The sequence below is a fragment of the Megalobrama amblycephala genome, linkage group LG23 (assembly GCF_018812025.1).
Source record: "Megalobrama amblycephala isolate DHTTF-2021 linkage group LG23, ASM1881202v1, whole genome shotgun sequence".
NCBI classification, from domain to species: Eukaryota; Metazoa; Chordata; class Actinopteri; order Cypriniformes; family Xenocyprididae; genus Megalobrama; species Megalobrama amblycephala.
In genome coordinates this window covers 23,551,004-23,578,635 of record NC_063066.1, presented here as the reverse complement: position 1 = coordinate 23,578,635, position 27,632 = coordinate 23,551,004, and the positions used below count along the sequence as shown (strand labels likewise).

At 37.2% G+C, this 27,632-nt stretch overlaps 1 protein-coding gene across 4 annotated transcripts in view; it reads left to right on the top strand.

Annotated features, from left to right (window-relative positions):
• Positions 1-27,553, top strand: part of zgc:66447 (SLAIN motif-containing protein-like) — a 34,656-nt gene extending 7,103 nt beyond the window's left edge. The window contains exons 3-10 of one of the 4 annotated variants that reach the window (XM_048176115.1): positions 8,383-8,522; positions 9,755-9,790; positions 9,870-9,992; positions 12,699-12,839; positions 16,882-17,172; positions 19,579-19,719; positions 26,273-26,555; positions 26,648-27,553. In XM_048176115.1, the coding sequence (XP_048032072.1) occupies positions 8,383-8,522; positions 9,755-9,790; positions 9,870-9,992; positions 12,699-12,839; positions 16,882-17,172; positions 19,579-19,719; positions 26,273-26,555; positions 26,648-26,714 (1,222 nt within the window). In that variant the 3' untranslated portion in view covers positions 26,715-27,553. Of the gene's footprint in view, positions 1-8,382; positions 8,523-9,754; positions 9,791-9,869; positions 9,993-12,698; positions 12,840-16,881; positions 17,173-19,578; positions 19,720-26,272; positions 26,556-26,644 lie in introns of all 4 variants that reach the window. The other 3 variants (XM_048176114.1, XM_048176117.1, XM_048176116.1) reach the window with 3 other exon arrangements.
• Positions 27,554-27,632: the final 79 nt, after the last annotated feature.

The window sequence follows — 27,632 nt, the reverse complement described above, 5'->3', positions numbered from 1 at the left end:
TGCATTAACTAATGTTTAACTAATGAACCTTATTGTAAAGTGTTACCCAAAATCATTGCAAAATATATGTAATAAAATTGGAAGTTCCGGTCACTGTGTCTCTTTTTTCCTCCATCACTTGAGGCTCAGAGCGCTCAGACAAACGCGATAAACGCATAGTGCTATTGTGAAATCACAAAGTCTGAGATTCAGTTTGTATTTGTGCAGCAGGTTTCAAAATGAAGTGAAATGAAATGTCATTTACATGCGTGGAGCACTCAGTCAACCCAAACTCCATCTCTGTACGTTTGGGTTGCTTATAATGTTCATATGTGAATGCAACGTACGCCATTTCACCAGATATATAACGAAAATCACTTATAAACCTACACCATCAATATGTTTCTAAATTTGCAAACTGTTGTTCATCGCGATTTCAAAATAAAAGTTTAAACCCTCACGGTAGCATTTCTATCGTAATGAAGTGGCCAAATATTAAAGATTAATTGGACATTGGATTTAAATGTTATTTGATCCAAAATTAAACAAGGATTTGATCTGCTGTAAAGTGTAACAACAACAATAATCACCAGGGGGGTATTCCAGAAAGGAGGTTATGTGACAGACCTATGTTTAAGAGTAAGCTAACGGATAACCTCAACTTTTGGTTCCAAAAACGGAGGTAACTTTCAGGGTATGTAAGTAGCCATAGCAACTTACTCTCTGAACATAACCTGCTCCGGAGCAGGTTCTGTTCCAGGGCTAGTTAACACAATAATGGTAATCACAATAGTGCTTTATATTATAAAGCATTATTATAAAGTGGTAATTTTTAATTGTTTATTCAAATCTAATATATGTATTTGATTTGTCATCTCACACATGGATCTGCTTTATTCCCCATTTTTATAACAAGACATTTTCTATGCTATAATTTCTATAATAAAATACATATATCTTATTCAATAATTAGCATCAAACAAACAATATTATTCTTAGTGAATAAAGATTACTTATTAAATTAAAAGATTGAAAAAGTGATTGCACAACCACCAAATAGGTTTTTGGAACCAGGATTCCTCGAGTAAGCAAGGTTTGGGTTAATCAACCAAGAGTTCAGGTTATACGTGACAATAAGTTAACCGTGCTTTCTGGAATGCCCCCCAGGCCGTTGGTGCTCTCTGCAGGCATTTGTTATAATACGTAATGTACATAAGTTGATTGTTTATATTATGTATATTATATTATGTATTTTAAGTGTTGTTCAATAAAACCATATGATTACTTGCTTTTGATACTTTATTTGAACCAATAGAACCTGAGTTGACAGAGAAAGTTGATGATCAGCATCATGGTACCAACAAAGCCAGATTGGAGTGGCGTGATTTGGTCAGCTTATGACAAACTAATCCTATAACCCTGAGTTTGTTCAACTACCATCATGTTACAGGCCCCAGGTAACCTGAACTTAGAAAATCCAAAAACAAAAAGTCATAAAGGCAGTGTAAAACAATTCCATATTAAGCAAGTGGTTTATCAAAGTTTGAGGAGATATGACTGCTTTCTGTTGAACAGATTTAATTTAGGCATTTATTTACATAAACAATCAACACACATACATAGTGCCAATCACATATGGTAAACACAGAAGCTCAAACATGTCACACATTAGAACAAACCTCATTGGTTCTCATGAAACGCCCACTTTGTGTTTTTATGTGTATGTATGTGTGTTTGTATGTGAATAAAAGCCTAAATTAAATCTATCATATAAAACGATCATATCTCTTCACAAAACTTGGATTAAACTCTCAGATAAACTCTCATTAAAAATTTCTTAATTTGTGATTTGAAGTCTTTGGAGTTTGGAACAAAATGAGGTAACAATGTCATTTATTGTGAGATATTTTGCGACTACTGTCATTCGGAATATGTAAAAGTGATGCATTGGTGAATGATCTTATTGATCTTCTGGCTCATCTTCTTTCTTATGAACACAAACGGAGTTATGTTAATAAATATCCTGACGCATCCAAGCTTTATAATGGCAGTGATCGGGACCAACGAGTATGAAGCTGAAGAAAGTGCTTCCATCCATTATAAACGTACTCCACACAGCTCTGGGGGGTTAATAAAGGCCTTCTGAAGCAAAGTGATGCATTTGTGTAAGAAAAATATCCATATTTTACAAGTTATAAATTAAAATATCTAGCATCCACCAGACCGCCTTCCGTGTTCAACTTAAGAAAGTGTAACGCCTCTCGCTGTTCAAAATGCTTACACAAAGTTCTACGCCTTCTGCCAATAACTAAGCCAATAACTAAATAACTAAACAAAAGACTGCATCTCAGTGAGGAAGGATTACTGCAAGAGGTGGTTTTGCATTAGGGCTGGGTGATGGGGACAAAAAATATTTCAGTATTTTTCTTGGCTGAATGGCAATATACATGATATAACTCTATTTTCTACTTTTTTTAAAATTATTATTTGGACAAAAAAAGTCATTTTCTTTTTTTCTGTATTTATTTATTTATTTAAAAAAAATATTTCACATACTGCTTAGTGTTGTCCTACAATGTTCATATTGGCTATGAAAACAAATATAGTAAATGTAACCATGTAGGCTATGTTATACATTATGAACAAAAGAAAAAAGGGTTAAAATTGTAACACGGCTCGTCCACTCCTGACAGCAAAATGGAAATATTTGCAAGAGTTTCTAACATTTAAAGAAAGAGAATATACCTGTGAAATGTAAGTTATGCACTGAGGAAAACACCACATCTCAAACACATTAAACAGCACAATCTGTCCGCGCATGAATCTGTCAGAGCATCTGATGGTGCAAGCCACGTTAAACTTTCTATATCTTTTTGAAGCCCTTTATATAAAGCATAACTCATGTTTAGGACCAATTGGATTATGCACTTTCCCCGCAGCAGCTCGCTGCGTCAGTCTGCGTGTCCTCTGCTATGCCTCATCCTATATTGTTTATAAATATATATTGATATATCGTTCAAACTTGATGTACCGCCCATCCCTATTTTGGATGCAAATGTGGGGGAAATATTTCTAAAATAATGTTTCTAAAACGGTTTCTAAAATAAACGGCTAGCAATAATAAAGCCAAATGATGACTGTGGGATACTCACCAAGATGGGCATTCTGACAGAATTTTGTGTAAATTTGTCCATTCCAGCACAAGACGATGTGAAAGAACTCAGTTTAGTATTCACATGTGGCTTTCTGGGTGCTTAATTCGGATACGTGCGCACAGAAAACTTCTCATACAGCGTGCGAGTACCGAATTGAGTTTTCTTTCGTATCTTCTTGCACTAGACTGTTTAAATGGACAAGACTTTAAAACGTGCAGTTTGCAAATGATAACTCTCGTGACCAGAAAGTTTATAAATTCCGAAATGCCTTTTGCACTGAAAGGTGCACCTGAATCTGCTATATTAAGTGTACAGTATAGTGGAGATGACAAGAGATGCATGGTTTTAATCTGCCGTTAAAAACAAATCATACACCCACCACCAACCCACCCGTACCTATGATTTTCTCTAATTTAGATATCTGCAGCCGACGGGCAAATAAGGATTTCTTTAAAGCAAAAGTTATTCTTAGGGAAAATTACATTTCCTTATTAGCCTAAACCAGCAACAGCAACAGCAACCTATGGCACGCGAGCCAAAGTGAGAGATGTGTATGTATTTAATTCAGATAGAGTACACCTGCATGCAGATCTACATTTTGAGTTAATCATTCATCATAGTAACACAGCTTGTTTTATTAAGTTAGTAGCTATAAACTTGATTTAAAGTGAGATTTAATCCACGCAAGACAATGAAAGTGCACAGCTCTGAAAGCGCGAGTGCTGCACACAAAAGTTACTGATTGACAGATTACAGCTTGTTCTGCTTTTGTTCCACTTAGTTTTGAGAAAAAAACAAAAGAAAGGTAATTGTATAAATTTAGGAGATATTAAACCTAGTATATAAAGTCCTATTAAACATTCCACACACATCACAATGACAGTGATGCATGTGCAAACTCCATTAATGCTGGTCACTTGATGTGTTTCGAGTAGCTCAGTATCTCTTCAGCAAGCTGATGCGCAAACTGCAGCAAATGAAACTTAAACGTTCAGTGGCATCCTGAAGCTCAACACAGTAGTCTCCATTAAAAGTAGGGAGATTAAATTATTTTACTGCACCTGCAATTTTTGGAATGTTATTTTTTATGGCTTGATCAGCCTGGGATGTCTCGTATCTTTCTCACCTTTTTCACCCCTGATGTGTTTGCATCCCTGGCCTATAGAGAAAAATGCACGTTAAGTGAAACATGTCATGCAGTAAAGCAAGGTACTAATTTAGCTTCCACACTATGCGTGAAGACTTGGATATGCGGCTAATAATAGCACACATTTATCTAGGTTAACGTTAGAGTGAGCGGCCATGTAAAGTGGCTAACGTTAGGCTACTACTTGCTTGTTTCAATTATGTTTGAGATCGATGAATGATAGGCGAACATTTGGATTTCCTGCCAGACATAATTACCACATGGACCAGCCGTTTTAGCGATCTGCCACAGACTTTGCCACTTCCTGTGGAGTTCTTTTCTGCAACTAACCAATTAATAAATATTTGGTTGACTAAGCCTCTTCTCAACAACTAATGTTTAATCGACTATTAGGGGGCCCCCCTTTAAAAGATCGATTTTCATAAATGTAAATGCATTGATTTGTTTAGTTAATAGAGAATTCCCAAAACAAATCAATAATAACAAGCAGCTAATCTCTCTAATGCAGCTTTAATTTTCATCAGAATAATCCAGCCGCTAATGCTTAAGTGGATTGGCATTGGCCAGCAATTAGCCTCTCCATATGTGCATATCTGCTGCTTGAGGTTAATAGAGCCATGTCTGGTAGCAGCACTGGGTCATATCTTTGGTGAGGTGGTAAGCAGCTTTTGGTGGATTTATGCTTCATGTGATACTGCTCATTCTAGATGGTGAAAAAAGAGGATTGTTTTGACCTGGATTGTGACTACAACAGTTTTTTATAGGACTGGTTACATAAAGCTGCAGTGTGTCATTTTGTTTGGCATGTTGTTAACATTGTCTGTCATATATCTGATTAATGTAAAGTAAGTAATGTAAATATAACTGGTAAAACATAGGCAGTTGTTCTGTATCTATCAACATGCCATCTGATATCCAATCATGTTTTATTCCTGCTGTAACTAGTAGTAAAGAGGAAACGTGAACATTGCTCACCACATTTATTGTTTAAATTTCATTATAAATTTAAAAGCTCAGACTTTTTAAAAGAGTAGGGTTGTAACAGTATAAGTCTCAAAGTATCACGGTTTCACGGTATAAAATATTAAACAATCAATTATTATTTTTATCATCAATTAAAATGACTATTAAATGATCATTTTCATTTTTGGGTGAACTAACCCTTCAAAGGTTTTTTTTTTTTTTTTTTTTTTTTTTTTTTTCCATCCCTCATTCTTACCCTCTGTCCTCTCCGTTTTTAAGCGGCGACTCCTTTAAGGCTTGTCAGTAAATGGCCACTGTCATGATTGGCTAACGTCATTGTATCAAGTATCAACAAGTACAATGCCTATCAATGCCTGCTGCTATTGTACATCAGAAAATGTTTTGAAAACATCCATATAAAACCAATACACTTGACTGCTTCATCTTTTAACAAAAAGTTTCTTTTTGAACTCTCCATTGCACTGTGCCCGTAAAAACATATAATCCTCCAATGCGATCCGGTACGCCATTAAAATAAACTGTCCACTTGTTTCCAATACTGAAATCCTTCTGAACTTTGTACAGAAATTAGCGAATGAGCTGTTTAAACAGGATGCATCAAAGTGAACATTCCTTTGTCCTGTTGTTGACAGACTCAAGCGTGTGGAGTATGTCAGAAAGTGAATCTGTATACTGTATCCAGTGTAGACAGCCTAAGTGAATATTATGCATTCATGCTCTTGTCCGTGGGAGTCAGCCGATAAGTGACTAAATAATTCATTCTGTCGAACTAAAAAATGACTAGTTCAATGACCTCTTAAGGTCAGAACACACCAAGCTGACGCCGAGAAACTAGTGGCGACGAAAGCAGACTGTGGGGTTGGCTCACGTCGGCAGCATCTGTGTCCAAAGTTGGCCTGACACACCAAACCGACGCTTGACAGCCAACGGCCAAGTAGCACGTCAGTTCTGCGCCTGCGTGAGATGAAATATTTTTCCGAACCAGCAGGTGACAGTATCCGAACAGCCAATCGGAATGATCAGATGGCCCGACTGACCGATGAGCTCCGACGCCGAAAAAAGGCGACGAGGACCAAGGCGACGTTGGCTGACGAACAAAAACTGCCACCGTTGGCTTGGTGTGTTACTGCCTTTGTCAAAAGATCGAGGAAAATTTGCATTTTCAAATCATGACCCCTTTAAATAAATGCATTGTTTATAATGAAGAGAACATTTGTTTTAATGGTTCAAACCACTTTTATGTCATAAGATCATGGAAAACTTGATTGTCATGACCCCTTTAATTCAAATATTGGCTGTTTTCCACTGCATGGTATGGTTAGGTATGGCTCACTTTTTGCCGCTTTTCCACTACATGGGGTGGCCCATTACGGAACGGTACGGCTCGCTTAAATAGTACCACCTCGGTTGAGGTTCCAAGTGCAGTGTTGCCACCTATATTCAAAGGAAAGTAACTAAAACCTACCCCAAAAGTCGCTAAAGGTCGCTAGATTACGTCATGCGTCAATTAGCATATCCATGATATTACGTCGTACTTGCATTCTGCCTGCCTAATGTTTTTTTCTCTCCTAATCCATGCTCACAGACTGGATTTTGATATAATAGCTATAATATGGCCGAATGTCCAGTAAAACTGTTCTCATTTCCTATATATTTATTTATTTAGTCAGACAACAAAACGAGTATATGATATAGTGAATAACTACATATTTTGTGTAAATTCTTAATTCAGTGCGGTTGGAAACTGGATGAACTTAAGCTCTGTGATATAGTGAGCAGTGATGAGCACGAGAAGAATGGAAATCAAAACTGTCAAACTAAATTCTTTAAACAAAGGAGAAGCAGATAAGTGATAACTCGATCCGTGGCAACACTGCTCGTGTAGCTCGCTCATTCACGTTAGATGCCATGCGGTGAATGGAATGTGCTGCTGCTCCTCTCAGCCACTCACTGAACAGAGTAGACACAGAGAGAGGTGCGACTGCAGCGGGAAAGCAAGACCTCGTGCTCGCACAGTACTGGCGACTTTTGGCGACAGAGGTTTGTCCAAAAACTCACTAGATTTGTCTCTGTTGCTTTTTTTTAAAAAAAAAAAAGAAAGAAAAAAAAAAGTTGCTAAGCGGGTCTGAAAAGTCGTTAAATCTAGCGACAAAATTGCTAATTTGGCAACACTGTCCAAGCATGCAGTACCAATACTAAATGTGACGTGTAAACATCAGAGAGACATCAGAGAGAATCGTCACTACCGGCGTCATTGGATTTGAAACCCGAGACACTAAACCCACTAGATATAAATAGTCAGTAACAGCCACCGCGGTATCATTTGTTTGCGCGACTTTTTTTAAACGACTTGCTTTAAACGACTGTCGCACACAACTTGAAAAAAGAAATGGCTGTATTGTAGTCAGTAGATGAGGTGCAGACTGTTCAATCAGTCTATAATTCCACCCTCTTTGAAGCGGTACTAAACTGCATTGGAAAAGCAAACCAAAAGTAAAGTGTGCCAAGCCATGCCGAACCGAGCCAAGTCGTACCACGCGGTGGAAAAGCGCCATAAGTGTCTTGTAAATTTTTTGACTGCTGGCAATCCTTTCACATGAGTCAGCAGTCCCAACTCTGCTTTCAAATAGGATTGGGAATCTTATTGCCATTGTTATATTCTTCCTCTCAAAAATAAATGAATGTTTGTGTCTGTCTAGAAAGAGAATGGGCTCCATCAGAGCAGCATTTATTGGCATGTGCAGAATTTTGATGAGCTGTTTATGATGGATGGATGTTTCACAAATGAACGTCAAGCATCTGTTCTAGTAAACACTGTCTGTCCCACAGAAATGACTGTTTAAATTTCCCCTATATTTACATTTGAACAACAATCATGTAGAAGAACAGGAAGCTCTGGTGTGACATTTTTATGGGATAGTAAGTTCTGTCATTGTAAGACTTGATGATTGGTAAAATAGTCTGATGGATAAAGACACACCAGAGCTCTCCAAAAGTGCTTTTTTTCAGGTGCTGTGACTAATTTTTAATTTCTTCTCCAAAACTAATTTTACAGGTTTACTTACATTATTGATGCTGTTCTGTAAATGCAAAACATCCTGTTTTTCTTCTCTTCAGGTTGTACGTGTCACCAAAGAAGCAGGTTGTGACTGAACAGGGGCCTGAATCACCACTGAAATGGTGTAGAAAAGTTCTCGATCACCCCAGTCCAGAGACTGAAGTCGCCTGTCGGACACTCATCAACCGACTAGACCAAAGTATGGCAACTTTACAAGATATGTGAATAATTTGACATAATAGAAACAGCCGTGTGGCTATCAGAGCAGAAACTAAAGCTGCTGCTCTTCGTATATTTTTTTTTTTCCATTGTCTCCATTCGCATTCCCATATATATTGCTTGAGCTTATTTCGTCCATTTGATTGAAAGATCTGAAAAACCTTTACCTTTATTTATGTACATTTATCTATACATAGACCCTCCACTCAAAGAAATCAGGACTGAAGTGTTTGATAGTGGATTGACCAAAATGCATCTTATACTAGGTGTAAACAGGGCCACAGAAAGATAGTTTTGACATTTTGATTAAACATTACATATAAAGCACGGATGAATTGTTCACAATAAGATCTATAATATGCACAGGGCTCAACACTAAAGATTTTTTCTACTGGCCCCACCACAAAAAAATAAAAAAATAAAATCGTTGTTGTTTTCAATGTTTTTGACTCATGTAACCTTGTATTCTAATAAATAAGCTTATTACGCTATTCTTTCACAATTCTTGTTTCCAATTTTGAAACCACAGCAAAAAACTACTAGCTGATCTAGCATCAAGTGCCCGATGGACAAAATCCAGATCTGCTCTATATTTATTCTTATACATCAAATTAGGGGAGAAAAGACTATTGCATCTTCTATGTGAAATTTAATGAAAACCATTTTAATAATTAAAGTTGCAGTCAGAAGAAAAATGGGCCGTTTTAGCCTACCATCCACTTCACCAGCTTCCACTGTTTTATACTGTATGCCAAAAAGGATATTTTAAAAAACGGTTTAGGATTTTAGAATATAGATCTTACAATATAAATTATGTATGTATTTAAATTGTTGAATGTTCTACAGGAACAAACATATAGCAACCATTTTGTTTTGTTTTTTTTCCTGAAATGTAAGGGTCTCTTTTTATATAATCCTTATACAAGTCTTTGAAGTTTAATTCTCACTGTTAACTGTTTTGTGAAATGGAAAATCTTTTGTGCATCCTCAAATGCCAAATGTAAGATGAGTTCACCCAAAAATGAAAATGGTCATTTACTCACCTTCATGTTGCTCCAAACCTATATGACTTTTTTCTTTTTTTTCTTTTTTCTTTTTTCTGTGGAGCACAAAAGAGATATTTTTAAGAGTGAGTGAATTTTGAAAAGTTAATGTGGTGCAAAACAACTCTGCACCCCAGTGACTTTCATTGTATGGTTTTATTTTCCACAGGAAAAGAAGGTCATGGAGGGATTGAACAACATGAGGGTGAATTAATGATGAGGGTTTTTTTTATATATGGTTGTTTGACTGGTTGTTAAATTATTTGAATTTTTGTGTTTTGCAGCGTCTAGATGGAAGAACGTGTACAGTAGCCCATCTCAGACAGCTGAGGCTGGTGTCTCAGCATCCTCCTCTGCTGGGTACCTCAAATCAACTAACAAAACACTACTAACCTCTGGCAGCTCAGGTATGGCATTAACCCAGTTCACTGCGCATCCCACGCCTTACAGCCTCTTACCTCAAACATGCACACCCATGCAAATATTCAGTGGTGTGGACAGAGCTGCTATGACTTTGTTTGTGTTAAGTAGACATAAAGCACATGACAAGGTCAGATATCACGCATGAGGTGTCTGGCAAACATTTCTGGCTGGCAAATTCCTCTTAAATTAGTCTTCAGCTGTGTGTGTTTAAAAACCTGTTTGGTGTGCAGTGTGTGCTAAAGTCATGAGTAACTGCCTCTGCATGAGTTTCTGCTGTTTAATGAACCTCATTGGTAGCCAGAAATTATTTTATTTGCTTTGCTACAGGCATGTGACTCACTTTCAGTACTAGGGCTGGGTGATATGGACCAAAAATAATATCTCAGTATTTTTTTAGGCTGAATGGCAATATATAATGCATATCTTGGTATTCTCTACAAAGTGGGCTAAAAAAATGTAATTTTCTGTATTTAAAAACATTATTCAACATCCCGTCCATTGTCATCCTCTAAACAATGAGCAAATTGAAAGCTATGAAACATAATGAAAGGATTAGTTCACCCAAAAATGAAAATTCTGTCATTTATTACTCACCCTCATGCCGTTCCACACCCGTAAGACCTTCATTAATCTTCGGAACACAAATTAAGATATTTTAGTTGAAATCCGAGGACTCAGTGAGGCCTCCATAGCCAGCAATGATATTTCCTCTCTCAAGATCCATTAATGTACTAAAAACATATTTAAATCAGTTCATGTGAGTACAGTGGCTCAATATTAATATTATAAAGTGACAAGAATGTTTTTGGTGCACAAAAAAACTAAATAACGACTTATTTAGTGATGGCCGATTTCAAAACACTGCTTCAGGAAGCTTCGGAGTGTTATGAATCAGCGTATCGAATTATGATTCAGATCGTGTGTCAAACTGCCAAACTGCTGAAATCATGTGACTTTGGCGCTCCGAACAGTCGATTCAACATGCTAATTCATAATGCTCCGAAGCTTCCTGAAGCAGTGTTTTGAAATCGGCCATCACTACATAAGTCGTTATTTTGTTTTTTTTTGGTGCACCAAAAACATTCTTGTCACTTTATAATATTAATATTGAGCCACTGTACTCACATGAACTGATTTAAATATGTTTTTAGTACATTAATGGATCTTGAGAGAGGAAATATCATTGCTGGCTATGGAGGCCTCACTGAGTCCTCGGATTTCAACTAAAATATCTTAATTTGTGTTCCGAAGATTAATTAAGGTCTTACGGGTGTGGAACGGCATGAGGGTAAGTAGTAAATGACAGAATTTTCATTTTTGGGTGTACTAACCCTTGAATGTATCTATGTGTGCTGTGCCATAAATCATGTGAAAAAAGGTTCAAATATAAGCATTGCATTATAAAACATGCAGACTGTAATAAAAAAAAAAGCACAGACTAAACATTCACTCATCTGAAATAATTATTTTACATATTTACCAATGCAATGATGTCTTTATAGTTACTGCTCTCATAAAATACAATTAATTGTTTTACATTTAGCATTTTAAACATACATTTAACGTCTATCAAAATCCCATTCTATTGTATTCCGTCTGTTTTGATGTACATATGCACATTAGCACTCGTTCAGTAAAGGTTAACAGGGTACGTTTACACGACAATGATGTATACAGACAGCGTTGTCAAAACGACCCCCGTTCACATCTGCGGTATTACGCCAGTAGTTGGTGACATTACTTTGTAAAGAAAGACTACAAAAGCCTATAGACTAAACATGTAATATGCATGCACATGATGTCACCATTTTCACAAGTTTACATGAAGTTAACAGTATCATTTTTAAAAAACGGTTTACACTTTACAATAAGGTTCATTAGTTAATATTAATATATTAACTAACATGAACTGACAACGAGCAATACATTTGGTACTGTATTTACCTTTAACGTTAGTTAATAAAAATACAGCTGTTCAGAGTCTGTTCATGTTACTTCACAGTGCATTAACTGTTAACAAATACAACTCTTGATTTTAATAATGTATTAGTAAAAGTTGAAATTACCATTATCAAAAACTAATGTAGTTAACTAATGTTAAGTAATAAACCTTATTGTAAAGTTTTACCTCAAAAACTTTGAAATCCATTTTCAAAAGTGTGTTTTAAGGCCCCCAAAACACTGTTGCCATGTAAAATAAACAGTTTTACATATTTAGTTGTAAACGGTGTCGTGTTAACAGCCCCATAGACTTGCTTGCTCTCAGCATTTTATGCAAAATAGAAAATACTTGCGTGGGTTTCTTACTTTACAGAGTATAACAATCAAATGCAAGTTATTCCGTGGGGAAAACACATCTCAAATATGTTAAACAACACAGGCATCTGACAGCGCAAGCTGCGGTAAATGTTTGTGAGTTTGAAACTTAATATAAAGCTTTCTCATGTTTGGGACACAACTTGGTTCCTGCACTTTTCCCACAGCAGTTGACTCTGTGCCTTTTGGTATTTTTCTAGAAATGCATTATTCACATTTTGAAAGTGTCGTAATTGGCGGATGTTTTCTGTGCACAGCAAGCAGATGCGATTTAATCGATAATCAAATTCACTGACAATTCTTTTTATCTATTATCAGTTTTATCGATTGGTTGTTGCAGCCCTAAAATTGAGTATGTTCTCGGTTGTTTACAGGTCACATTGGTGTCCACTCTGCTCTCAGTTCACAGTCTTCTATTGATAGTGAATTAAGCACCTCAGATGACTCCATCTCCATGGGCTATAAGCTTCAGGATCTGACTGATGTTCAGATAATGGCTCGTCTGCAGGAGGAGAGTAAGTATGCTTTACCAGACAAATCCAGACCCTGAGGGGTTTTCACCTCACCACAGTGCACCATTTATTCATGCAAAATGCAAATAAATGTAAGATATGAAAATGCTTTCTATTCTTGTCATTTGTTTGAAACTCATTGCTTCAACAGCAAGATCTGATTATGGTTCAAGCAAACTGTAGACCACTGTTATGTGTGTATCGAGAACACTTTTAGAGATTAACTTGAGTCTGTTGTGTAACTATTACACAGCAGTTGAGGGTAGGGCTGCTCGATTATGGCAAAAATCATAATCACGATTATTTTGGTCAATATTGAAATCATGATTATTTGACACGATTATTGGTGGGAGATATGATTCAAGTCTTATTTCATGATATGTGTAATTTCAGATAGTGGATTTTCACAATTATCGATTCTTCAGCAAAAACTAATACTAGGTTAAAGGGTTAGTTCACCCCAAAATAAAATTATGCCATAATTTACTCACCCTCAAGCCACCCTAGGTGTATATGACTTTCTTCTTTCAGCCAAACACAATCTAGAGTTATATTAAATATCCTGGCTCTTCCAAGCTTTATAATGGGAGTAAATAGTAACTGAGATTTTGAAGCCCAAAAAAGTGCATCCATCCATCATGAAAGTAATCAATACGGCTCCAGGGGGGCATCTGAAGAGAAGCTTATGTAAGAAAAATATCCATAATTAGAAATATACACCTAGGATGGCTTGAGGGTGAGTAAAATATGGGATAATTTAAATTTTTGGGTGAACTATCCCTTAACTAATGTAAGTAGAAGGTCCTCAAAACAGTTACAGAAGACAAGTATACAGTCAGCAATACAATAAAAACAAAGAAACACATTACAAACAAAGCCATAAAATAAATATAACAGACAAAAATACAAATTAAATAAACAGTGCTTTAGGTTTTTCAGGAAGATGTACTAACAGTGGTATTCAGCTAAGTAATAGCCTACAATAGAAACTGAATAAAGTAATTAAAGGCAGAGTAGGTAAAAAAATGTATAAAAAACTTTTTTTCAAAATTTGTTTAAACTTTATTTATATATCAATACATAATTAAAATGTAAGTACTCTGAAAAAGAAAGTATAAAAATCGAGTGTCTGTAGACCTCTCACGACTGTTTTAAAGACAGCTCATTATTTCCATTCACTCCACCCCCTCCCTTCTGGGCTCCTTCCAAAGCCACGCCCCCAAAACGCATGAACGCGCGACTCCGACCACTGAGCTGGAAGACGCATTATTTACCTGAGACGAGCGGAGAGGAAGGAGCACAGTACATGTAGTGACATCATGTCAGAATCACATGTAATAAAAATAACTTATAATATAATTATGAAGATAAACAAACAAGATTTTAGTACTCACTATCAAGCTAGCATATTGATATTGGTAAAGTTTAAAATATATATTTTTTGATTCGCTAACGAGCTAGTTATCTATAAGGCAAAGCTAAAAACAGGTTGCATGATACACGTTTTTCCATTACCATCATTTACACTGTGATGAAGATGAATTTCGTCTAAGATTCATAACATATACGTTGTTCTACAGATAAACAGAGTAACATACACTCAAATATCAACTCACAACTGCATTGCAGACACAAAATAATAACACACACATACAACAAAGTGTGTACGACACACACAGATACAAGATAAAGACATCAGTAAACATAGGTAGAGAATATAAAAACAAAACAAAGGCGAAAAAAAACGTGCAGGTAAACTTACAGGTGAACATGGTAAAAGAGTTAGACAGAGGGTAAATATAGTTCTAAGAAAAGTTCCTAGATGCGGAGTAACGTTAGGCCTACTATCTGTTAAACATGTATTTAGATATCTAAAGCAAAATTATGCACAATTCAACACTATAGCTATCATCTTGAGCTAGGCCTATAGATTATTTATCGTCTCTACTACGGCTCGCTAAGTAATGTTATGTAAGCTATATTACGCAGCGACGTGTGCTAATGACACATGCTTCATGAAAAAATAAACAAAAAAATATGTATGATCAAAATACAAAAAGAAAGATTTACCTGTCCAGCAGAAATAAAGCCATCAAGGAGTCACTTTTCAGCCCCTTGAGTTCCCTCAGTTCTCGCCATCGCTGGAAAGCCACGCCGATATTAACTCGCGTTTTATTTCTTTGTTTATCCAAAGTGTTTTTGTTCATTGCCTTTTCTTGTGCTGTTACTGTCTTCCTTTTTTGCCTGGTTTGCCTTCACGTACTGTGAATTTTGCTTGCTGTTTCTCTGCCATTGTTTTGGTATTCCTAGGATCCATGCCTCTTGAATTCCCCAAATCAAACATGCGCGCGCAAGTGGGCAGGTCTTGTGTGGCAAAAGGGTGGTTGCCATGGTTGCGAGAGAGTGACAGTCGCCTAAGCCAATCCTATGTTTCGTCCCGGATGGAAATAATGAGCTGTGTTTAATACAGATCAAACAGTCTAGAGTCACTCGATTTTTATACTCTTTTTATCAGAGTACTTACATTTTAATTATGCATTGATATATATAGAAAGTTTAAACAAATTTGGAACAACATTTTTTGCCTACCCTGCCTTTAAATGTAAAATAACACTGCTGTATTAAATATAGACTAATCCTTATTACATCTACAAAAGTTATTCATTCAAGAGCAGTGAGTGATTTTTATCTGTCTTTTGTTGTTTGATTAACAATGACTGCAGCAGATTTATTAGGATTTAATATACATTTACACGTTTTCTTTCTCAACTGTTTACATTCACTTAAGACATAACCGACTATGTTTATGTCAATACTTGCCAAAACAGCATTTTGACATTTTTGTGTGTAGGTGATTTGACTACTTAGGCGCGTATTCGAAGTATGCTTTTCTTATGCGCGTTCTGCCCCGTCTTGGAGCACGCGCACAGACAGCCGCATAGGGAACAGTACCACTTTTGCGGCTTAATGTGCTTTTAATAACCGTTTGATATCAAGGACATCCCGCAGTTTACCAGCAGTAGATTGCATTTTACAACACTCACTTATTCGGCTTAATCGCACAGCCCTAGTCGAGGGTGAAGGCGCACAAGTTTTGTTATTTGACAAACCTTATGGGTTTGTAGTCTGCAGGTGATTTGACAAAATATTAGTTAATTTTGAAAGGAAATCAAAATCGGATTATATTATTAATACCAGTTCCTGAACTTGGTCATTTATATAGTATTTTAATTTAATTTCCACAATCTCTTGCTATCTCATATTCAGACTTTGTTTAATCTGGTATGGAATGACCAGTTTTCACCATCAGCAATTCACTATGGACAAAATAAAACCTTGCATAACATTTATCTTGTTGAATATGCTTTTTCAGAAATGTAATTTGTCAGAAATGTGTTTCAAAAATGCCGTTGTCGACTTTATGGATGAAATGTAGAGAGTAGAGATTGACCTCAATAAGTCTTTCATTATAAACAGTGATTGTCAAAAACAACACATCTCTTAGTGTACAGAAGTCAACATACTGTTATTAAATGCAACTTCTACAGCTTGCAAGCTACATTTACTGAACTCAGCATAGCACTGTGTCAGAACGTAATGAAAGTCTGTCTTTCCTAACTGATTAGGCTTAAAATCCCATTGAATAAATGTCTTTCTGTAATACCCTTTAGAGCATTCAGCCTGTGTTGATCAAACTTGGCACTAAGGATATCAGTACTACAGTCAAAAAGATCAATACCAGTGTTGCTACAGGATCAGTATTATGGTGTACTGACGCACTGTATAATAGACAGGCGGCTGCTTTCTGTGTGCATGTGTTCTGTGAAGAGCACTTGTGCCTTGTAGTAAAGCAGTTATGCAACTGAATGGTCAAATACATTTCAAAATCTTTAGTAATTATTGTTATACCAACTTCAAAGCTTTAATTTTTGACTTTCAAGCTTGTTTTGTTGTAATAATACTACTGATGTCATACCATCAGCAATTTCAAATAAGCTTTTTTTCTGCACTATAATAGCCAGTTGCATGTCTTTGTGTTTTTAAGGTCTCCGACAGGACTACGCCTCTACCTCGGCCTCGCGCCGCAGCTCATCTGCCTCCCTGCAGTCTCTGCGTCGAGGCACCTACAGCGATCAGGAGTTTGACTCCTACAGTCAGGAAGACGAGGAGGATGAATGCTGCTCTCTGCCTCAGCGTCTCCAGCGCTACTCGCCCTCGCCGCACAGCTCTCCCCGCTGTCTCTCTCCCAGCACACTGGCCGAGTACAGCCGCCTGGCCGCCCCACGTCCACGCATGTCCCGCCGCTCCTTACAGGGCCCAGGGTCTAAGAGTGAGGGTAGGACATTTAGTATATTAATCAGATATGAAATCAGTGTTTTGTGGTATACATAAGCCTGGTGGAATTCCAATTTTAAGGCAAATTGCTTGTACAGCATAACTGATTGATGAACTAAATTATGGATGCACTTGCCCCGTAGATATTAAGGATCATTGATGCTGAGTTGTAGAATGAAGAATTGTCATTTAAGGGGTCATGAAATGCATTTTCAGATCTTTGTTTCTGGATGTTAGCTTATGAAGTTAGCAATGTTTTTGCTCCAAAAAGTTTAAATATTTGTAAAAAATTATCATTTTCTGAACGTCACATTGCGTCAAGGGTTTACAGTAGCCAAGTCAAGTCTCCTTTTATTTATATAATGCTTAATACAGTACAGCTTCAGAAAGCAGCTTCATAGTAATAAACAGGAAATAACAATCAATGATGCAAACTTCATCAAATATGAGACAAAATCTAATTATGCTGTAAAACAGCTCTACAGAAGACATTATTCATCAATTCAGTTCAAGTTTTGTTCTCATACAATCGTGTCAGTGCAGTCAAATCAATAATATTACTGAATATTAAGTGTCTCATAAACCCTAACTTAGCAAGCCAAAGGCAACAGTAAGATAAACTACACCGGCACATATTTAACTTGAGTAAACTTGTGTATCTACTGTATGTACTGATTTGATTTGCAAAACTCTAACAATGATACACTTGGTCAAAACTCTAACAATGATACACTTAGTGTTGAAATCTGGCTTGACGTTTATTACAAACACACTTTAAGATTATAAATATGTACCACCTTTGCCTCTGAGGACCAAATACTTGGCACTGCTGTAGTTTTCAGTACAAGATGTTTAGGAAAAAGGGGCAGTTCTCACCTAAACTTACGTTACTCCTACACCATACGTCCTACATCATACTTTGGGTCAGAGGTCACCCTTCTGCCGCAACTCTAATCTCTCATGAACGCGCATTGATTATAGTTTATAGACCTATTTTGTGTTTGCAAACAGCGATGATGTTTTTTGTGGGTGGAGCCTACTTGGTGGCAGAGAATGACAGTTTTGCAGTAGCAGTCTATGGAAGCCACGGAATAAAAGAATAAAAAAAGTTAATTTTGAGTGTATATCTAACAATTCTGACTTTTTTTCTGGCCAATCTGAGTTTATATCTCTCAATTCTTAGAAGGAAAAGAAGAATTGTGAGAGATACTCGTTATTCTGTCTTTTTTCCTCAGAATTGCACGTTTATATTCCACAATTCTGACTTTTTTCCTCTCAGAATTCTGATATAAACTCACAATTGTGTGTTATAAAGTCTGAACTGGAAGATATAAACATACAAATGCAAGAAAAATAGTCAATTGTGAAACAAAAATGTTAGGCTATGTTTAAAAATTATCTATGTAAAATGTTATAGGTTTAAATATTTCATGCTGTAACTGCTATGTATTTATGTCTCCTATGTGAATATTATGTAAACTTAATGTTCACATCAAATTCATGCTTTAATAGTAGACTAATCATTGCAGGTTTCATTAGTCCAGTCTGTGACTTGCAACATAAATGTCTCCGTTTAGCTTCAAAGGGCGTCTTCAATGACGGTACTCTATAAAATTGAAGACTATATTTGTTGCATTCTGATTCTGACATCCAAAGGCACAACAAAACATTTTTCTCTTATTCTGTGGATTTTGCACACTTTCCTCCACTTGTTACCACTATTTTTCTGCCACCAATATGCTCGTGCATCTGGAATTAACTTGACTGTGACGTCTGCTCCAAATGGGTCTATAAAGTGTTAAATATGGATATTTTTCTTAAAAAAATGCTGTTACAATGCTCTGATTGTGTTCTGAGAAATCAGTAACTTTGCAGTGAGGTAGCAAAGTGAGAACGGAATAGATTCTGTTATTCTTAAATACTAGAAGATCGAATGATAAGAGTAAAATGTGCAGCTGAAAGTCCCTGATCATTTTGGTCTGATCTTGACACCTTGAGCAGCACATTTAAGTGCAGATTGTCTGTAACTGTGTAATGCAACTTTGCAAAGAGGCTGTTATTGAAGGATGGGAAATTTAAACCAGTTTTGGTTTAAATATGTCAGCAAAGTCCCAGCTCACAACAAAGCACTGTTACTAATTTCACATATGAAGAGGTGTTGTGAGGTCTTATAGGCTCTGCAACAAAAACTACCTGTTTGATCTTAAGGGTCAGAGAGGGACAAAGTGGTCATGATAAACTATATAAGTGGACCGCAGAGAAAACACACAGCATGGAACATCCCCCTTAAATATTGTCGACTGGCTGATCAGTATTGCACCTGCATGTATTCCTTCTGCATTTCAAACAGCAACATATTCTAGGTGGGCAGGTAGTGTGTTAAGCAGGCTGTATGTGTGGTTTTCAGAGGAGCTCAGGCACAGCATGCCTAACCTGACCCCGCGCACCAGCCTGCACTCTCTGGAGGCAGTCAGAAACAGCCGCAGCATGGAGGCTAACTTACAGAGTTCAAGCAACCGCACGTCCCGTCTGCCCCACTCCCCTACAGGTTGGTACCCGACTCCTCTGCTTCACCTTCACCCTTATCCCTACTCCTCAGGTACAGCTGTATAATGATGATGTGCCTCTAACCCACTCTTTCAAGATTTCCATTGTCCACAACCCCATAAACCCATCGATCATAGCAGTGAGATGAATGGATGTTGAGTTGTACAGGTGTGTGTTTCTGGTTTCTGTGTGACCAGTTCTTAACTCTGAACCATTGTTGAACTGACAATACACTATTTGTCCAGGTTCTCCTCCCCTCACATCCATTGTCTCTCACACCGTTAGGCTGCTCTTAAAACCTGTTACACCTGTATTGGCAGTTTGAGCCACTATAACACATTCTTTGATGTGCAGGGATGATGTATTTTTGTAGGTCAACATGGAAGTTAGTAGCCTTGTGACCAACAAAGGTTTATGACTCTGTTCTATCATTTATACTCACTTTCAAGTTGTTCCAAACCTGTATTCTTTCTTATGTTGAACACAAAAGAAGATTTTTTTTTTAAGAATATGGGTAACCAAACCAAAGGTGTCTAAATGGAGTAAGAGGAAACAGGGCCCATATAAACTTCTCAGAAATGCTCTGACTTTAAGCTTTGACTTAAGTGTCAAAAAATTCTTAGTAAAAAGTAGGACTTTTGTAAGAGTAGGAGACTTTTATAAAGAAGCTAAAAGATAATTTCAGCAAAGTGCAAGACTAATTCTTAAGTGCTGACTGAGGTGACACTTAAGTGTTGTGAACTAACAACACAATGATGTCAACCCAAAATGGCTGCCCTCTACCTCTGAATCAGTAAGTAGTAAGCCCCCAAGCTCGTTCATCATTCCAAATATAACTCACAAAATAGATCATAACAAACAGTTCTTGATGCAGCATATAACATGGGTATGGCATGTATTTTGTGGATGTTTGCTAAAATTCGATTTTGAATTATTTTGATAGCGCGATGCACAGCTAATGTGGCTAAAGCTACACACTGTTGGAAAGACTCGATAAGAATGAAGATGCGTTTATGAATTATACAGACTACACACGTTTTTGGGTTAAAAATGAAAATAACAAAATGGCTCTGGTCTCCGTGGATACAGTAAGAAACAATGGTAACTTTAGCCACATTTAACAGTACATTAGCAACGTGCTAACTAAACACATTCAGGAAGACAATTTGCAACATCACAAAATAAATATATATGAAATTGGATTAGTTGGTATCGTCACTTGTGAAAACAATGGCAGCGCTGTGGGAAACGTACAGATTCAGGGGGCGGTAATATTATAATAAGATCCCCTTCCTACATCACAAGGGGAGCAAAATGAATGGCTATATTTGTCTCATGCTTTCTAGAGAAAGGCATACCAAAACAAGGTTACTGGGTTGTCCTTTTTCACATTTTCTGTGCTGGTAGATGCACCAGAGACCTGATTATAGCACTTAAACATGGGAAAAGTCAGATTTTCATGATATGACCCCTTTAATGTAATTAAAATAAAATCATTAATGAAGGCACAAACTTCAATATTTAAACTTATTTTAAAAAATTGCCTTGCAATATGCAAAATGATCACACATTAGAATTGACGCTGTGGAATCCTTTTTTTTATTGATATGTCTCATTTACACAACGTTTCATTATCAATGGCTCCAACAACTCCAGGGAAGCCCGAAATACCCATAAAAATGGCTTGCTTTTACTGTATGGTTTGATGGTCAGTTGGAAAGTCAATGAACTGACATACAGTAGTGGCCAAAAGTGATGTTCATCATAGGAAAATGTACATATTCACCCTTTATTCAAATATTATTAAAAATGTCTTAAAGATTTAATGAGCATAATAAGTTATTAAATTTCTTATTAGGTCAGTTACAAAATGAATACCTTGACAATGAAGCTTTTATCATTTTATAAACTCCCTGTCATCATGTAACTCTTAATGCATTATATCTTTGATGGAAAGTGTGCAGTCTTCTCCTCTCTGCTGCCATCTTGTTACTCCTAGGTTGGGATACCTCTCCAGCACTCTTAAATAATTTAGGAGCTAAGACCTAGTCTTAACACTTTGGAACCTTTATGAATCACACTTATTAAGTCTAGGAATAAGAGTAAAATAACATTCTTAGAATTTTGAAATTCTTAAGACTAAAATTTTACTCTGAGCAGCTTTATACATACGACCCCTGATCTTATATATATATATATATATATATATATATATAAGATCAGGGGTCGTATGTATAAAGCTGCTCAGAGTAAAATTTTAGTCTTAAGAATATATATATATATATATATATATATATATATATATATATACATATGTTTAAATGTATACTTACTCCATTTAGACTTTTTTTGGGTAAATATTGGTTAAAAAAAATGCTTTTTGCTCGGGGCCCAAGATTCTCATCTTTGATGACTATTTGGAGTGTTTAGGATAACTGTTCCAAAAAAGTATTGTCCAGACCTCTGCTGGGAAGAATATAAGACCTGGGTATACTTTAATTTTTTTATACTTATTTATTTATTTTTTTTACACGTACACTTGCGTTACAGTCGAACGCACAGCCTTGCAAAGTATTCTTCACTTGACGCATACGCATATACAGGTGTTCGAAGCATGCACTGTTTTGAGCAATCTCTTGCCACAGGTTACAACCCATGTAAATATATTTTTATTCTTTCATGCTAGAGTTGTACAAATGAGGGTACTTTCTAACCTCTTCGCACAGTCTCTCGTCTATGTAGGCCTCCTTTGTCGCTGTAGCTTGCACTCGTTACGTTCTGTTTATGCAGGTTTTCTTTGACTACCTTGTGAATCTATGCCCCCAGGGCACGGTTGCCACATTGTGGATAAACTGATTACTGCAAAAAAATATATAAATGCACATGTGTGACCTGTGCGTACAAAATTACAAAAATCAGGCGGTGCGTGTACTCTTCTGATGACAAAATTTGCATCACGCGCACTGTACGCTGACCCTTGCGTACGTGTATAAAGTGAAGTATACTTTGGGTATAGAGACTGAACCTCTTAGAACTTTAATTAAATACCCCTGCCCTACATAGCCCATCTTGAATTGAGTATTTCATCCTGCCCCTCTCTCTGGAGGCTAGTCTTTCTGTTGTGACATTGTGAAGCATCTCGGACGCAGCATCGGTTGTCATCCACTGTGACACACTACATGAGAGGAAACGATCAAATCTTGCATACTGATGCTCATTGGAGTTTATGAATCCCCACGACACCCTATGTCAAGCAGATCTTGGCAAGATCTGGCTAAAATTGTGTAGTCTAAAGAAGGCATTCCCCTTATGCCCGGTTCAGTCACTTCCTTTGAGACTGTTGTCTTGGACAGAAGCTTGCTTCATCAGATGGAATCCAGCTTTCCTTGAGTATTTTGCTCCCTACCAAGACATGTTTCGGCTCAACTTTTCCCCTTCAACTCCTGGTCTTGGGGCCTTGTTCATGAAAAGCACATAACAATGGATTTGATCCTAAATTCCAAGGATTTCATCCTACTTTAAAAGTGAGGAGCAAATCTGGATTTATAAAGGCATAGGTCAACTAAAGAGCATGCATATGAAGTAATTAAACCAGTAATTAAAATAATCCAACATTGTTTATTAAGATGTGAAGATGAATAGATAGTCATATCCAATTATTGTCAAGTCCAGTGCATTAAAATTATTATATGCGCAAATGAGCAACATCTTAACTGCTTTGTGATATTTGCATCACTGAAATGAATGAATGTTTATGAATTCATGGAATATCTCACACACGTTGGCAAAAAAACGGGCCATGCAGCACATACGTTTTCAGAGAGAGTGCTGCGATTTTTGTTGCCCATTGATGATGAGCGCTGTACTTCATCTGAACCATGACTGCATATTTGTAGGTGTCTGTAGATGGATTTAATGCACTTGTTCATATTGTGCATGGATTTAAGATGAACAGCGATTTATTAAGAGGGATACATTTAGGATCATCTTTTTGTTTGTTTGTTTGTACATACATTTTGGAAGCTGTTGTACATTAACATTAGGATCATTCTACGTATGTCTTTATACTTGAGGACTCCGGTTTCTACTTGCCTGGGCGAGGAATAATGGCTTGTGACTATATCACTACAGTTAAGGCAGGAACACACCAAGCCGACAGTTGGCCGTCAGGCAGTTTTTCTTCGTCGGCTGACTAAGTTTTCTCAGTGTGTTCTGCACATAGACTGTAAAAAAAGATGGATGGCGCGACGCCGCTTCCTTCCATTGTATTGAACTGAAGCCAAAATGGATGCCGATGGGCGCTGACACGTTACGCAGAAACGTCAAAAAAAAAAAAAAAAGTTTGGAACCTGGGCATGCGCAGAAAGACTCGTCATTGGAGCCCGGAGGCGGAGTCGCGGTATCAAACTTCTGCCCAGACGGCTGCGTCATCATAGAGTACCCCAGGAATTACGTGTTTTTGTAGGCCAACCCGGAAGTTAGTGGCGCACGGGTTCCCTCAATTGAAAGCCCATGCACTTTTCCCATAGACTTTTGGAAAATCGCAGAAAATAAGCTCTGTGTTTAACAAAGGGTTATGACACTTACACGTTTTGTCTATCAAGATGATCTTTACAAGTTAACACAACATTTATAGATTTTGAAGCCTAAATAAAGTTGTCAGATATAAAAGGCTAACAGTAGGCTATAAACGGACTACAGCACACCATGGTCGCGGATCAGCGTCACCACCACCAAGCTTCCTCAAACTTTATTTAGAAAACAACTTTATTTATAAACATGCTCACTGATTATGATCTGTGCTGTGTATGAATATTTATCCACTTTTTCATGAGAAATGCTGTCCAAATGTCCCGTTTTTAATGATGACGTCTAAAGTCCCCGCCAAAGGAAGCAGTCCCTTTTAGCAACTTGTTAGCAACCGCCGATTTTAAGACACAGTAAAAGTTTAAAAAATCACAAGTGGGTTATAACTGGTGTGTTTTATGTCATAGATCAAAACGTGAAAGTATTTAGAGGCTTTGTTAACCACAGACCTTATTTCAGGCGATTTGGCAAAAACCCATTAAAAAAACTCATAGACTTTACGGCGTTGGAACCGGAAGTCCTAAAATGCTAACTCGCTTCCGGGTTTTGCCTACAAAAATGCGTCATCCCTGAGGCACTCTATTGATGTATTTTAAATAGGCTATATAAATTATACGTAATTTAAAATTCTACCTATAAAATAATAGGCTATTCTGTTTCTAGAGCAATAATATTTTTGAAACAGCAAATTCAGTGGATGAACTCAATATAATATGCCTCTAGAAACTCTAAAATGTCAGAAACGGTCCTGCCATTTTAAATAAAATGTTTAAACTAACGTTACAGGAGATCGATTGCTGTAGACAGTGCTCTATAATTAATTAGAGTAGGATATCATTAGTTTTATCCTGCTAATTATTATTTTATACCCATAAAAATAATTATAACTGCCAGATAACGATCACCTGCTTTTTTTCCGTCATGGCTAATGTTAGGCGTGTTATCTTAACTAATAACGTTTATTAATTAGCTTATGAAGTCCACATTTAACGTTACCGAGAAAAGCTCAGATATCCGTCAGATCCTGTAGGTCAGTTAGTACAGTTTACTGCTGAACTGCTCATTTTGTCGGTGTGAAATAACACAGAAATTGAAAATTAATAGTTATTTATCTTCAATCTCCCCTCGAAGCTCCGACAGTCCTCAGACAAGTTGTCAATCAACTGTGAATCACGATGACATGCCCCATTTCTATAGCACCAAATTGCTAGCTAAAATCAAACTTATCACAAAAACGAACAATTGAATATAAATCAGCGTGATAACAACTACCTTAAATGACCCAAACCATCTTTCAGAAAATTTTATTTGAAGCATAATTTATTTTTATGTTTTAACTTAAGTCTCAATCGTCTGCATTGAGCGGGCGGGGTTTATGACCTGTACTGCATCCAGCCTCCAGGGGGCGATCAAAGAGCCCGCAGCTTCACTTTTCAGGACGTATGAGGCACACCCAGTTCTGCACCGTCGGCTGAAGTTGGTCCTCGTCGGCTTTTTTCGTGTAAATTCGAAACGTTGAATCGCCGTCGGAGCTCGCCGGGCCATCTGATCATTCTGATTGGCTGTTCAGATACTGCCACCTGCTGGTACGGAAAGGCATTTCATCTCACGCAGGCGCAGAACTGACGTGCTACTTGGCCGTCGGCTGTTTAGCGTTGGTTTGGTGTGTCAGGGCAACTTTGGACACAGACGCTGCCGATGTGAGCCAACCCCGCAGTTTGCTTCCGTTGCCACTAGTTCGTCGGCGTCGGTTTAGTGTGTTCTGGCCTTTATGATCCAAGTCGTCTTATTTGGTGTTTCCTGCGAGTGTCTAGGATTTTTTTTTTTTTTGTCAGTGTGAAAGTCTTTCTTACACTTTCTGTAAAGTTTAGACTGCTGGTTAAAACTCAGATCCTTCTGTAAATTTTTTATATTAATAACATTGATGAGGATATTACATGAGTGTTTGTGATTGGGTGCTCTTGCAGGTGTATCATCTGCAAGGATGAGGGGCGATGGCCAGTCCCCTCTCTATCTGCGGGCACCCATGAAAGCTCTCAGTCCCGTGGGCTCTATGTCTGCAGTGCGACAGCATACCAAAGGGCCACCAGGTGCCCAGGGAGGGATGAGGAGGGTTCAGTCCCCGGGTCCCACCAATGGTGCAGCATACTCAGGCTGCAGGAGCGCTGCTGTAGCCAGGCAAACGCCTGGAAGAGGTGTGACACCAACATCGCCTTCTTCCAGAGGCAGGCTTCCACAGACACCCAGAAGGTACCTTACAATCTTCAAAATACACTGCTGCCATAGCCATTGTGAAAGTTATTTGAAATTAAGGGTATTTTGCTTATTTCCTTCCATAGCAGATCACTGGGAATGACCAAACCCTGTGCTCCTATCTCTGATGAATCCTGGAAAGATGGTTGTTACTGAAACCCTGAGAACTCCACCTATCATCCTCACAATGAAATCCAACACGCCACCAATGACTAAAAAGACATGGCAAGGAAAATCAACACAGAAGCCCTAAAACAAGAGTGTGAATGAATCCAGAGTCTCAACAATAAGAGTAACTATGGAGGAACGGTGGATCTGACAGAGTTTGCGTTCAAAGACTGTAATATTTGCTTGTTTTTCAAACATCAGTGTGCTTTTAATTTCATCTGAATGGGGAGGTTTGAAAAAGTATAAGAACTTGAATAATGAAAAAGGTTTTTGTCTTGTAATACATGTAGTTTTTGTGAAACAATGTGTGGAATTTAATTCCTAGATGCTGTGGAATAACTTGATGTTGATTTTGCATGTTTATCTATTTTTAGAAATGAAGGATATATGATTTTTATGTGGGCAAAAAAAAAGCGAGATTTTTAATTTGATGAAGGAATAGTTGTTTTCTGTAATGCACGGAATTTGTCTGTTTTGTATCAAAAAGACATAACAGAGCAATATAGAAGAATAGTGTTCTCAAAAGTTGATCTCAAAGGAGAAGAAAATAATTTACTTTTTTATTATTATTTTGAGATCACATCAATGTGCCATGGTACATTACTACTGCAACACTGTTTCTTAATGCAGAGTGCTTGTTGTTAAAGTTACTACACTTTGACTCCATCTGGAAGTTTGAATTTGAATTTTGATGCCTGAGTAGTCTAGTTTTAAATATGCACTAAGCCAGTTCAATTGGAGATATCTGGGTATGCAATGATGATAGAGTGCCTCAGATTCAAATCAATAAATCAACAATTTCAACAATAAAACTAACAGAAGAGCAATTTTATTCATTCCATGGTTCATTCTTTGCTGGGCAGTGACACTGGAGGGGAAAACATATTAGAAACTCCATGTTTTAAT